At 42.8% G+C, this 15,605-nt stretch overlaps 1 protein-coding gene across 2 annotated transcripts in view; it reads left to right on the top strand.

Moving 5' to 3' along the window:
- Positions 1-15,605, top strand: part of LOC308321608 (fibroblast growth factor 12-like) — a 48,955-nt gene that overhangs the window by 12,247 nt on the left and 21,103 nt on the right. Inside the window, exon 1 of one of the 2 annotated variants that reach the window (XM_080772581.1) lies at positions 11,633-12,978. The exons of the other annotated variant lie outside the window; for it this stretch is intronic. Within the exon in view, the coding sequence (XP_080628707.1) occupies positions 12,786-12,978 (193 nt within the window). The 5' untranslated portion in view covers positions 11,633-12,785. Of the gene's footprint in view, positions 1-11,632; positions 12,979-15,605 lie in introns of those variants that run through there. 2 annotated transcript variants of the gene reach the window in all.

Raw genomic sequence — 15,605 nt, 5'->3', positions numbered from 1 at the left:
GTATGCATCTAGACTAGAGTACTGTGTGTCTGGGACTGTGTCGTACCACTATGCCTCTAGACTGGAGTACTGTGTGTCTGGGACTGTGTTGTACCACTATGCCTCTAGACTTGGCACTTTACCACTTATGCCTCTACTGTGTGTCTGGGACTGCGTCTTGTCTCCGGTCAGCATCAGCCTGTTGTTTGGGGAAGTACAACACATGACGTACGGCCACCAGCTCTCTGTTCACCTGAAAGAGCATGGGCGTGTGAGGACAGAGTGAACAAGAGAGAGAGAGAGAGAGAGAGAGAGAGAGAGTGGAGGGGCGGGGGGGGTTGCTAATGGAACCTCATCAATAAAACACAACAACTCTTTAATCTTTACTGAAGTGTTGTGTAACACAACACAAACCTCTGTGCCAGCATAACCACACTGTAAAACATAAATCAATCAATCAATCAATCAATCAATCATTGAAGCAGCTGGTCATTCATGCCACAGCTTGTTAATTGTCCTGTAGTCCTACAGTGTGTTTCCATTGTGACCACAGTCACCACACACACATATAGTAGATTCTCATACTGACATCTAGTGGTGAGAAGAGAATCTACAGCCTGTAAAACGCTGAAGACCCCTGGATTAGACACATAAATAATACTGTATTGTACTTGCATGGCTTTGTGGGAGTCGCTGATGGCTGTATGGATGACGTGTGTCACGTTCAATGTGTCTGAAGCATGGACGGAGTTCAACTTTGGTGAACTTTGACCAGGCGTCACCCAATCAGAGAGAAGTGCATCGTTGAATAAATGAACTTGAAAACAAATGATAAAATCAGCCTCGAGTTGCTTTTGCCCATTAAGGCTACAGGACTACTGCATTTCTACAAATGCACTAGTCCTGGACCTGGTGAGAGCAGGAATGGACCTGGTGAGACGTAGGAGGGGCCCGGACAGGAGTCAACCCACAGAGCCTATAGTCCGTCCACACGCCAGTTCCTCTCACGCCCAGTTCCGGCAGGGCAGTTCCAGGGCATTGGATTGTGTGTCCCTGGTCTTTCCCTAATGGGTCTGATCGAGGGTAGCTACTGGGACGTATAAGTCGGGACTTGATCACCCCCGGCTGGGTCACCTGGTTGAGGGGTATGATGTTTTGCGAGACCCGAAACCCCCGATGACCTTAGGATACATCACTGAGGATACGTCCCAGGTGCATCCATGCGATGTATATATATATTTTTAGGACCCCCAAAATGATATTTTGGCCGCAGAACCCCCATCTGAAAATGCTTAGTGCCAGGGACCCCCGGAAGAAAAGATGTGTTAAAAAAAATCGTAAAAGCAGATGTACAAGCTTGCAGTGTGGCACAAAGTGACACACTGAGCTTGTAGATCGGCTATTTTGGAGAACCACTGTTCTTTAAACCACTGTTCTAAATCCTAAGAGTTTTCTGAAATGTTGCTATAGCTAAAATAAAAAATGACACAGATGCTTTGCCGGTCTGCTGCATAGGCACAGAATGATGTGTATGAGAGGGCTAGTCGCAAGACCACTGTAAAGTCCCATCAAGTTACTGGAGTATTTCCACATTTCTGTACTTATACTTCTACTCCACTACTTCTCAGAGGCAAATTATTGTCCTTTTACTCCACAAAAAATATTTGTTTACTAGTTTTAATTACTAATTTTAATTATTATTACAAAACACACTAACACACAACTTCAGCTCATATATATATATATATATATATATATATATATATATATATATATATATATACACACGCATGCATGGTTGTACACACGATCAGTGCTACAGAGTACAGACCCAGGCACCAAGCTGGCCTATTTGAGTGTAAAAGCAGTTCAGATAATTGGCCACTAGATGGCACTGTGTGCTCTTTATCAGACGTCCTAACGTCCCAGGAAGACTTCAATATTTTAGACATCTGTGGTTAAGTATTAATAACAATACAGCTGTTATATAAATATATTATCAAGTAGCTTTTAGTGTGTGTGTGTGTGTGTGTGTGTGTGTGTGTGTGTGTGTGTGTGTGTGTGTGTGTGTGTGTACACGTATGTGTGCGTGTACACGTATGTGTGCGTTTGTGCGTGCGTGAGAGGGTATGATGGATGAATGGATAGATTATCTTGTAGAGATGCATGCTCTCACACACACACACACACACACCTGAACACGCATGCACGGACGCAATTAAGCACACACACGCACGCGCGCGCGCACACACACATACACACACACACACACACACACACACACACACACACACACACACCTAGTCGTTGGTGGACATTGATTCCCAATTTCCCAGGGTACTGCGATGTGATTCCTGTCCTGAAATGGAGCCAGGGACTGTCCCTTTGTCTACGCGTGTCGCACTCACGCACGCGTGTGTGTGTGTGTGTGCGTGCGCACACATGCGTGTGCGTGTATTGGTGGTGTGTTTTCCTAATCAATAGTCAAAGTGCGTGATCAGAGGACACAGTAATGGCATACTGTCATGACACTGACAAAACTGTCAGTATACTGTAGCACAGTTTAAGATTCTACCTCCATGACACTGACAATACTACTGTAGCACTGTTCAAGATGCTACCTCCAAGAGCTTCTATTGGCCACACACTCATACTCACGTATGTGCACACAGGCCTGTCACACTCACAACCATTACATAACCGCCTGATCGCAGTTATGTGAGAGATATATAGTCTCAATTATTTGGTATAATTGTCATAATCGTTTGCCCCCTGAATGTGCCCCCTCAAGTTGAAGTGTTATACCATGAGAATGTAGGAGAACTATACAGCAGTGTGTCACATGGCATTGTGTGTGCAGCGAGCTCTCACAGAGATGGCCTGCAGCACTGGAGCGAGCTCATTAAAAACATCACACAGTTTACTCTTGTCTGAGACTGTGGATGAGGTGTTAATCGCATGATTATGTCGAGAATAGAGATGAGGTGTGTGACATTGTGATAATGATTTTGACTGTAATTCAGAAGGATTTCCGCTACAGTCTGACATGGTGGGGAATATAATAAGGCAGATTTTTTTCTAGACATTGCAAAGGCACTTCTTTCTGAGGTGATGAAAGTCACGCCAATCTGCAGCTCAAACCAGAGGTACAGTACATGCTATTGAAATCTCCCTAGCTCGTATAGCGTCAAGAACCGAGATGAAATGATTTAAAACTAAATGAGGGTCAAGAATAGAAGTATGGTATAAGCAAATGGCACTGAGATGCAAATCATGTACAAAAGCTCATTCAACGTAGTTCAAGTCTTTTCAATTATTTTTTAACTATATGGTTTGATGCTGAGATTTGTGTTGTCTAGTATCTCGGATACAGGCTATTGGACAGTGGTTGCTAAAAAATCAACTGGAGAACACCACTAGATTGATATTCATGTAAGTAGGGATGTATAGCATAGGGAGACTCTTTCAGGAATAGACAGCACACAGCGCACAAAGCACACAGCCGCACACACAGAGGAGTTCATATTGCGTGTGCTACAAACTGTGTAATGTATAGGTAGATGATCATTAACATGTCATGTAAATAAACATTTAGTTCAGCTATATGTAAACATGAACTTCATAGGTACAAGCATGAGTGATATGCTGGTGGGACATGTTCCGCAGAGACGTCTTGAGAGACCACGTTCCTGAGAGATAAGAATAGCACTTCATCTATATTGCATCAGCAGTTTCTCTTGACAATATGTTGTCTGCATGCTCTCTTTACTTTTTCATGTTTTTTAAAAGGTTTATCCTCTTTTTTTTTTACCTGTCTATTGTTTTTAAATGTGAAGCACCATGAGTTGAGGAGAACGCTATTTTGCTCCCCCGTATGCCTATGCCTATTAAATGTGTATTGTGGAAGTGACAATAAAACGGATTGATTGATGAGAAGGTGTTATTAATAGGCCCTTATGTCTAAATGGGTTAAACAGCAAGGGGGAATGTAGGCTACAAGATTACAGAAGGCATGCATATACACACAGTACATTAAATACACTTGTCTATGTGTACCTTTTGCAAGTAATATTGAGCTGCTGCTTGGGATGTCTTACAGGGGTGTTATACGTAGATGGTGGGGGGGGGGGGGGGGGGGGTGTCATAGTCACAAGCTGTATTCACATTTCACAACAATAAATACCAAGCCGCAGCATGAAGTGGCATCTTGTTTCTATATTCAGACTGTCAGAACATCATAAGACAGCCTCTCGTCACCTCGCGTCAACAGACTTTCCTTTCACAATGCAATGGTGTGATCCGGTCTAGGCCACGGATACTGAAAACATAAATGAATAAAATAAAATAAAACACGGTGATTCCGATTTTCCGGTGCCTGCTTTGTTTTGGCACCGAAGCCCATTTAAATGCTGGAACTACAAGGTCTCGTCAGTCGATACGAGTTGGAATAGAAGATGGATATAACAAACTAAACTACGCTAAACTACGCCATGTCGAGGTTGTTTTGGGTATAGGCCCTAAAATGATTATGTCCTTGATTGCGAATAATTATTTTGAGGGAGTTTCTGATTCAGGCTTGGTGGTTCCGGCTGGATGGTTACAAACCAGTGACCCCAACATGAAATATTACTGTACCGCTCCCGACTGGATCAAAAAACCAGAAAATGGTATTGAATTGATCCCAGGCTACATCACATACACTTGCTATAGGGCCATAGCAGCTAGACAGACAGGATCTGTACTACAGTATACCTGACGGTCAATAAAGAAATGATTCCACAGCCATTCATGTGTAATGTTAGATCAACATGAGCCCTATATAGCGTCCTTATAATCTGAAACGAACAGTCTGCTAGCGAATCAATGAATGGCATTGTTTTTTATAATGAATGGCATTTTTATAGCGCTTTTCCAAGTGCTCAAAAGCGCTTTACAAATGCTTCATTCATTCATTCATACATTGGGAGGTGACGCGGCGAACAGTCGACGCCAGCGTCCTCGCTTTCCCACATTCACACACCGACGGTGGCGAGCTCACACGGAGGCAATGTATAGGGTTCAGTGTCTTGCCCGAGGACACTTCGACATGTGGACAGGAGGAGGAGCCGGGATTGGAACCATGGATCATTGGGCGACCTGCTCTACCTCCTGAGCCGCCCTCGTCAAGAACAGATCCAGAACAGAGCCCTGCTTGGGGTACCACGGTCCACTAAGTGTGTCATTGCTGTCAGGCAGAAACGTCTTATCTCCATATCTTAATTGTGTTTTTTTTTTGTTTTGTAAATCAACGTCCTATACTTGATCATACGGCGTTTAGAATATCCGCAAGCTCACAAATCGATCTTCTTGAAACGGTTTTGGACATATGAGGTTTCCATCCAAGACAAAGTCCCGGGCCCGGCGACTTTGATGGACACCCAGATGACTGAGCGCATATATAGGTTTTGAATGTGTTATGGATTACATACTACATAAATCTTTTTTATGTAGATTAGTGGGCCACATGGGACCAGACTGGAGTGGCTGCATGTGAAATGGCCTTTCTCGGAGTGGTGGCAAATGGCAAGGAGCTGTTTGAAAGCAAAATATATATATTTTTAATAGCAGCAAATAGCTGATGTGTAGGTTTAAATTCCGGTTAAAATGATTTCCTATATTCAGCTATTAGTGTAGATTTTGTACTACACAAAGTTCCCATTGATTTTTTTTAATGCTACATAAATAAGATGTTGGCGACCCAAACCCCCTCAAGGTCCCCTGGGGGTCCCTGCACCCCCTTAATGAAAAACACTGGTCTATAACATCAGACCTAGAGATTACAGGTCACCCACCCCCTTCTCATTCGTGTGTGTGCATGTGTGCGTGTGTGCGTGCGTGCGTGCATGTCAGGTAACGTGCTACAAATACATGATGGTAATTAATGTAACTGACCCGTTTTCCGACAGAGGCCTACATCAGTGTCCTTCTGCTTGATTGGCCGGCTGACAAGAGCGCTTTTTTTTTATGCCACGATTTTGTAACCCATTTTTCCACCCAGTGTCAATTATCTAATGTAATCCTTCCTCCGCCAACCTGGGGGGGACAGCGGACTGACCTCATGCTTCCTTCTATGCATGAGGAGTCCAAGCTGCTTCTTTTGACCTGACAGGGGAGAGTTTCCCCCGGACCAGACGTAGCGCGTGGAAGGAACACGTTATTCCAACCAGTTCCTTTCCCCTCCATCAGGCGGGAGGTAGTTTAGAGACCATGAGGATTAGACGCCACCCATTCTTATTATGTTATTAATAATATCTACCTTTATTCAAAGGTAGATATTTTATATAATTTGTATGTAAAGAAATTATTCAATATAAAATAATAGCTTTTAAAGAGGTAAAGTAAATCTGTAATTAAAGGAGAATTTCGGACTAGAAGGCTTTTCTTACCTTTGCATAAGGAGAAGAGACTGGAGCAGCACGGACATTTAGAGCCTTTTATTTAGGTGCTGAGTATACAAAAGACTAATGTTTCGACCTTGCGGTCTTCATCAGAGTCATGAGTCATTTCTTACCTTTATTTGTAGTTGTTAAGTCCCCACCAAAGAGGTCCAGGTGTTATTTTGTGCAAAGACACATTATTGGCTATTTCCCCTACCATAAGCCCTCAATGTGGCGTGGGTTTTAGTACTAATTTGCTTATTTCCATCGAAATAAGTAGTAAAGTGTACTGCTTGGGATACTAGTATTTACATTATGAAGAGAGGATACCAAAACAAAAGATTTTAGAGCGATGGAAATAAGCGTTTTGTTGCTCTCGATCCGATTTCCGATCATTTGAAAATGATGTGATCGGCCCCCGATTTCCGATCACGTGATCAGACCGGGACCGACAGATGATTTTATTATAGTATATAATGGGAAAATAGCATTTGAATAGGCTTGTACAGTACTGTATATACAGATTAACATTGGTTGTTATCTCAACCCAGCACAAAGTTCTGAGAAGAGATTTAAAGTCATTTGAAGTCGAAGTAAATCCTGTTGTTCTGATGTGATAGCGTGGGAATATAATAGCACATGTTTCACATCATCCGGTGTACAGTACATTCCATACGCCCATCGCCTGGCTTCTGGTGTTAAAGCCCATCCTTTTTCTAGACAAAATATTCATATCACTACGCCCATAAAATAGTTCCATGTGATAGAGGGGTCGAAGTTGAACGAAAGTTGCTCTAATATTTTAGAAATAGATCAACAATACAAATTATGTTAGTTTTGTGAATTAATTTACTTTTGGCCTCAGTGCCCCCCACAAAATGACCGGAACTACTTAATATTGCCCAAAACCAGTGCAGTCACGGGCAATCAGTTGCAACCACTATATTAATGGCAAGTATTTCATACAAAAAATGCAAAGGCATCTCTCCCTGTCTCTCCCTGTCTCTCCAGCTCTTTAAAAAACAGAAAATATATTTTCAGGTGGGTTGCCAATTTCACCCAATCAGGAGAGAGTACCTATATATAATAAGCTTCAATTTTATAATGTCACAGTTCCAAATGTGTCTGCTCATATCTTATGTGTCCTCACTTCCAAGTTTTATCCTGATTGGATAAAAGTTTGTATCCCGACCATTGAAATCGGCGCTCTGTGGCTACCCAACTGGGTTTCCATCAACCACTTTAGATTTTTGCACGTCATTTCCTGAATGGAAACACTAATTAAACACTTATTAAATATTAAATCATTTACCCATTCACTATATTACGTTAGAGAACCTCTGGTAATGAGTCTGGAGAGAAGTTGACGGCCCCTCTTTCTGAGGCGCAGCCCTGTCATGCATCCATGGTGAGTTTAAGTAGTTGTGTCATCATGTTTGATATCCTCAACACCACTCCACTTAATTGGCTGACATGGGAACAGTGTTCTAGGATAGTTGTTACCATAGTTACCGCTGAACCAGCACTGCAGCACACGGGCGTTGCCATGGTGACAAGGGACCAGTGCCGAGAGGGTCAGCCTGGTTACGGTAAAGGAAATTATTATTACTATACGTGTCTTGGACTCTGGGTCTTTGTTTGACTCTGGGTCTTTGTTTTGGTTTCAATTCAAGAGAGAACAGTGTGATATTGAAACAACTCCGTTTTTATTGTACATAAGGAGTGAATTATTCTAAAATAAACTATACTGTATACACACACTGACACTGCTCATTTAGACCGGGACCATCTGGAACACCTGTGGGTCACCGGACCACACTTTGAAAACCATTCTTCCATATTGACACTTGTTGAGGTTATCTGATGGCCTGGGGAGAATCGTTGCACGCTTTGCTACACAATATCAAAGATCTTTTATATACGAGATAGTGGATCCCGTTTGGAGCCATTAGAGGCGAAATGGTACACACATCCTACACAATTGTCTCCTGAGTAGGCGTGGTTTGCTTATCTCCCGACATGATTTTTATTATTACAGCCTACTGCTGCACAAAGTTTTGGCATTGTGACATACAGTATAGTCAGTTAAACTTGTCTTTATACAGTATAGAGTGTATATGCACATGCATGCTTTTCCCATCAGGACACGCCCCCCTCATCTAGACTGAGTGGCAAAAACATTGAGCAGCATGGAGTGTTGGAAATCACTCAACCGTCATGTGCACCACCTGTTTCTAAACGTCACATAATGCAGGAGGCAGCAAAATGTTGTGTTATTGAAAACGAGCACTTCCAAACTCTGACACAAATAATCAAATGCAGGGCATTTCTTGACAGAAAGTAGCTCATAACGTTTCTATGGTGGACTTTTATGAAACAAAAACTTGCAGATAGAAAGGATAATTCAAGCTTTTCGTACAGCTGCAATGTTGGTGAGTTTAACATTGTTTAATGCAATCAGACAGGACTTTTCTGTTTGGATGAATATTGAATGGGCTGTCAAGGTCAGAAAGTAGATTTTTGTCACTCAGTGGATGTTCCCGCATAACTTCCAGGTACAATGAGGTCACACGCATATACCCTTTTTTACCCATACCGGTAAAAGCATTTATTTTTTCACAGGTGTTGTGTATGACCTCTGATTGTGAATGTGAATGGCAACAAAATGGCAAAATGTCATGATTGTTCATTTATGGAAAATTATATTATTGAGCATCGGAACACACATTTTAGTTAATTTTCATTATATTCACAGAATCTCAGTTTATCAGAACATATTATGGGACAGAGACTTCTATGTGACTTCCGTCAGACTGCAGATGGGCACTATCTTCCCAAATCTCGCAAGAGTGTGTTACTGGGATAAAGAAAGGTTGATAACAAAGTTGATTTTCTCCTGATTTGTCTTGCTAAAAAAAAAAAGCCATTTTAGTATGAACATCTTGAAAATATTGGGTGCCTTGTGATGATTGGGTCCAATGTTTAGTTCAGTGAGCTTGGAGCTAAAGAATGGTTCAGAAGCTGTGTTCACGTTCACTCTCCCATTAGAGTGAATAGACTGCAACCTGCTTCCCGTCTCCTAAAAAGGTGTGTGCCCACTTCACGCAAATACAGGAAGCAAACCGGAGATCACGTGTCTTGCTATTTTCGTCTTGGACGATATTGTGTGCTGTTTTTACAAATTCACCTTATTCGTCCAGGAGCCCTAGATATATACCGAGGAGTTTCTTCTTTACCAATGTTGCCATGTCTGCTTATAATAAGCGACTTTGGGGTATATTTTTAAAGTATATATAATTTGTCTTATTTGGGCTTTAATTCTTCCTAATGTTTTTAAACCGGTGGCACAATGAAAGGTTCACTATCACCCGGAACCATCATTCCTGAATCAAACCATCCACAGATTGTGAGAAAGTTAGTGGATCATGGTCCTTATATCCACTGTGTCAAACGTTTCTTCAGGACATCCGGTCCTTGTCCACTATATGTCAAACGTTTCTTCAGGACATCCGGTCCTTGTCCACTGTGTCAAACGTTTCTTCAGGACATATCCGGTCCTTGTCCACTATATGTCAAACGTTTCTTCAGGACATCCGGTTTCTTGTCCACTGTGTCAAACGTTTCTTCAGGACATCCGGTCCTTGTCCACTATATGTCAAATGTTTCTTCAGGACATCCGGTTCTTGTCCACTGTGTCAAATGCCTGTGAAGGCTATGAATAAGTCCTCGTGCTTCTCTTGGCAATTCAGAATCCACATCGTGACTATATGGTATTCCCGTTTGGCTATTGTTAGTTTTTGAGCCTCTGGAGTATAACTTTGGCTGGGACAGTGGGACCCTCTACCAGCAATAGCCAATACAACGAGACACCACCTCTACTGTTGGGAGCAGAGGGATTTATGGGAGCTTTGTTTCTCTAGTCTTAAATGATCACAATGTTTCTTTCCACTGTTCCACTGTTGCCTATAGTGTGAAAATGACAGATGTACAAGCTCACAATGTGCCTCGTTGTGTTGCGTCGTGAGCTTATGGAACACCTGTTTCTTGGCGAAGACACAGTTTTTGGTGTGTGAAGTATATGGGGTTTAAGACATTTATTGTTGTAAAAGGGGAACAGAGACATCTGTCAGAGACACTCACTCACACACACACACACACACACACACACACACACACACGCGCACGCACACACACACACACACACACACACACACACACACACACACACACACACACACACACACACACACACACACAATTGGAAACTGGTGCAGAGGGGGATCACTGGAGTGAGTGAATCATCCCGGCTCCGCAGCAGTGTATCATGGGAAAACACTGGCTCGGTGTCAAATATTACATATATGTAAGGAGAGAGAGAGAGAGAGAGAGAGAGAGAGAGAGAGAGAGAGAGAGAGAGAGAAAGTAGAAGTGTATTGGGAGGAAGAAGATAAAGACCCATGAAGGCCGTGGAACTGCAAGTATGCGATCTATATGAGCTCGCAATGCATCACCATTGCAACGCATTGTGTGAGCTTATAGATATTGGCTATTCACAGTCCGCAAAGGATCATAAATAAATTAGGCATAAAAACTCCCTCTAGCTCCCTAGCTCAACAAAAAAAAAGAGCACAAATACTTGATTATTCACACAAGGACATGGTATTCCAAACACAGACAGACTTGTATTATTTAAAACCAAACAAGTTGAACGTTAACAGATGTGTTATGTGTTGACGTGGTGGACTCACTGGATGCTGCAGTATATGGCTAATGAATGAATGGATGGTTTGGTTAGAAGCCACAGTTAACTCCTTCATGTACGATTCAACCTGAACTAGGAGAGACAGGCAGGGTCCATGGATGGATGACACACACCGGAGTATTTTAGGAAGCACTGTCTCTCTCTCTCACTCTCTCTCTCTCTCACTTGCTCACTCTCTCTCTCTCTCTCTCTCTCTCTCTGATGTTGCTGCCAAAGACCCTCCTTCCACTTGCTCTGCATTCTCCTCTATCTCCATCTCTCTCTCTCTCTCTCTCTCTCTCTCTCTCTCTCTCTCTCTCTCTCTCTCTCTCTCTCTCTCTCTCTCTCTCTCTCTCCCCATCTCTCTCTCCCTCCTTGTGTGTGTTGCTCCTCAGCATAGCTGACGGACCGAGGTACAGAGAACAGAAGAATAGAGTAGAGGAGTAATGCCAGCTCTACGGGGACGGGACCTCGTCTTCTTTCCTCTCTAATTATCTCTTTCTTTTCTTTTCTTTTTTTTTTTTTTTTACTTTACTTTTTATACTCTGGTGTATTGTCACTGTGAGTCTGGCTGGCGCTCATGTGCACCGAGAGCTTGCAAGGACGCGTGCGTCGTCCTCCTCTCGCCCCATTCCTGCTTTGCGAGAAATGTAGGAAAAAGCAAAGATGCTGACAATTTTTTCCAACCGCGTTTTTCTCGGGGGTCTCACGTGATGGTGGTCAACGCTGCTGAGTGGTGCTGCTGGGGACCCTGAAGATCCAGCCGATCCAGTCTTGACGGAAACCCAAAGGGTTTGCTTGAGTTGACACGGGACTGTTTCCAGCAGAGAGAGACCTCTCGCACATGGATCTGACCCAATGAGCAGCCTCGTTTTAATCAAATGACATGGGATTTACCCGGGTACTCTTCCTGACATTTATGTCATTGTCAACTGTAGAGACATGTGCAATAAGTAACGAATGAACATAGTTATAAGATACATTTATAGTTTCAAGAGAATCACTATTCGGAGAAAGATAAAATGATTGCGGACACAGCTCTGTTCATGTTTTTGGGGAATTATTAGGGACAGAAGAATCCATCAAATATTATTATAATTCTTTCAGAAGTTTCAGGTATTTTGGGGATGCTTTTCATCCGTTTTGGAATTCAACTCGAGTTCATTCATCCACTCAGATCCAGCCGTAACTCTGGTGTCAATAAGTCAATAACAACAACACTTCTCTACAAACTGTGATTCAAAGACCACAGGATTTCACTTGAACCGCACACCAGAGGTCTGTCATGTGAACTTGTGGATATACTGCAGGACACTTCAGACCTTCAGTAATAATATGAAACTGTCGCCTTATCCATGTGAAGACTCATCACCAGGTGACACACATTCAGCATAACCAGGGACGCGAAATCGTGACAAATGATTTGGAACGAGACGGCATTTGTTTGGACAATGCGTGGAGGCGTTCAGCTCTAGCAAAGATTCACTGCAGCCGCTCTTGAGAAACCACCAACATCCGACGCCTGGTGGATCCATCCACCAGGTCATGAATACAAGCCAATCCCTTTGGAGTTGAGTCAAACCCACGTCGATTGATTGGGTGGTTTTTTTCGTTCCTTCGCGAGGAGGAGGAGGAGGAGGAGGGGGGCGATGGCGGCGGCCCTCGCCAGCTCTCTGATTCGTCAGAGGCGGCAGGCGCGGGAAGCCAACAACGAGAAGCCGCCGACCACCAAGCGGAAGTCGAGTCCCACCAAGAGCCCGGGGTCACTGTGTCACCTGTTCAGTGTCTTCTCTAAGGTCCGCTTCTGCAGCGGCAAGAAGAGGCCGGTGAGACGAAAACCAGGTCTGTAGTGTGGCCTTTACTAGCCTCGCATAGTTAAAACCAGGTCTGTTGTGTGGCCTTTACTAGCCTCGCATAGTTAAAACCAGGTCTGTAGTGTGGCCTTTACTAGCCTCGCATAGTTAAAACCAGGTCTGTAGTGTGGCCTTTACTAGCCTCGCATAGTTAAAACCAGGTCTGTAGTGTGGCCTTTACTAGCCTTGCATAGTTAAAACCAGGTCTGTAGTGTGGCCTTTACTAGCCTCGCATAGTTAAAACCAGGTCTGTAGTGTGGCCTTTACTAGCCTCGCATAGTTAAAACCAGGTCTGTAGTGTGGCCTTTACTAGCCTCGCATAGTTAAAACCAGGTCTGTAGTGTGGCCTTTACTAGCCTCGCATAGTTAAAACCAGGTCTGTAGTGTGGCCTTTACTAAACTCGCATAGTTAAAACCAGGTCTGTAGTGTGGCCTTTACTAGCCTCGCATAGTTAAAACCAGGTCTGTAGTGTGGCCTTTACTAGCCTCGCATAGTTAAAACCAGGTCTGTAGTGTGGCCTTTACTAGCCTCGCATAGTTAAAACCAGGTCTGTAGTGTGGCCTTTACTAGCCTCGCATAGTTAAAACCAGGTCGCATAGTTACTAATATCACTGCGTGGATATTAGTCTCGTCGCTTCTAGGACGGGTGTTACATTATTTTTTATATTTTTTGCAATGTCCCGCCCCATATTTGAATACTGGGCCCTGGTTGGTTATAGCTTGGTTCCAGACGAATCTGGTTGGCTCGTCACCACTTGGGCCATGAAGTCCTCCCACAATAGGCCTATATCTCACAGCCCTTCCCCGCCCCCTTTCCACGCCCCCCCCCCCCCTTTCCAGACCTAGTGGTGTTGACGTGACGTCACTCCATATAGACATTACATGTTAAAAGACCTACATTCAGAAGCCATAAACAACGCTTTTTCTGAAGGTAAACGTTATTCTATTTTGGTTTAGCGGTCTTAACATCTTGTTAATACATAATAATATTGGTCTTTTACATTTGAACATTTGGAAAACGGCCTTAAATGGTGCAGAGAAAGCAGGTAGGCATGTAGCTCTGGTCCACAGCCTTACTCATGAAGTAATTAAAGTATACTCAATTGTTTTACTTAAGTGAAAGTATCAATGCTGCTGCAATGTAGAACCACTCCGTTACAAGTAAAAGTCTGGAATTACTTGAGTAAAAGTACAAAAGTGTTATACTCAAAGTACCAACTCACTATGCAGAATGTCCCTCATCGAGTTTTCAAATGTATAATAATACTTTGAAATGCGCATTGCAACGTATTGTGAGCTTGTAGATCGTCTATTTTTAAATGCGCCGAAATGTATATAGTGTTTAATGTATGTTTTGTAATGATAATCAAAATCTACAAAGAAACTATAGTAACTGAAGTTTTCAAATAATTGTAGTGGAGTAAGTAAGTACAATATTTGCCTGTAAAATGTAGTGGAGTAGAAGTAAAAGTATTGGAAATTAGAATACCTCAAGTAAAGTACAAATACCTAAAAAATGTACTTAAGTACAGTACTTAAGTAAATGTACTTAATTAAAGTTAATTTACACCACTGGTGTTAACCTTGGCTATTTGAATGTGTTGACAATAGCAGACATACGAGCTCACGTCACTTTGTGCAAAAAGAAAATGAAGTATCTTTGAAAGTGAAAGAGGTGAAAGTATAATATATAATGAATTGCATTTTTAAAGCGCTTTACAATGGTTCACTCATTCATACATTGGGAGGTGAAGCGGCGAACAGTCGACGCCAGCATCCTCACTTCCCACATTCACACACCGACGGTGGCGAGCTCACACGGAGGCAATGTGGGGTTCAGTGTCTTGCCCAAGGACACTTCGGACATGTGGACAGGAGGAGCCGGGACTCGAACCGCCGACCCAGGGGTCATTGGACGACCTGCTATACCTCCTCCTGAGCCACAGCCGTTCACAATATATTAATATATGAAATGTATTGTGATATAATACATCACAATACATTTCATATATTTATACATGTATATAATATTATTTACATACTTTACATACTGCTACTATGAGTGATACCTTTTTGTTACAATAAGTGCTAAATAGCTCTGATAGTAATCATTACTATAGATTCTGCAGTAACAGGGGCCTCTCCATCTCATCAGCTCTTTAGTAAAAATCACACCTGTGTGAACCGAGTGGTGCAACTCCCCTCTCTCCCCCCTCCTCTCTCTCTCTCTCTCTCTCTCTCTCTTTCTGCTCCGTCAGATTAGCTTTATTATGGATATCAATCCGCGTCACTGAGAACTATTTTTTCATTATTATTTTGGCTCGGCCTTTCCTTCTTTAGCGAACCTAGACAGTCAGAAGTTGGATTTGCGTCCAGCAGGTGGCAGCCATGTCACATACTTCTGTCGTTCCAATTTCACGCATGCACACCACTCGTGCTCATTCACGTACACAAACAGGTACATGGACATTGCTGGTTGTAGGAGTGGTTGCACCACTCAAAAAGAAGACGATAACTAGCACATCTGTAGGGTAGAGTTTGCTAATACAATATAACTAGTACATCTGCATGGTAGCATGTGTTAAAACAATAGAATACGTCTGCATTGGTCGGAC

Source organism: Protomyctophum bolini (assembly GCF_963924005.1).
Source record: "Protomyctophum bolini genome assembly, chromosome: 9".
Classification (NCBI taxonomy): domain Eukaryota; kingdom Metazoa; phylum Chordata; class Actinopteri; order Myctophiformes; family Myctophidae; genus Protomyctophum; species Protomyctophum bolini.
The sequence above is the reverse complement of the archived record's forward strand: the minus strand, read 5'-3'. Positions and strand labels throughout refer to the sequence as shown.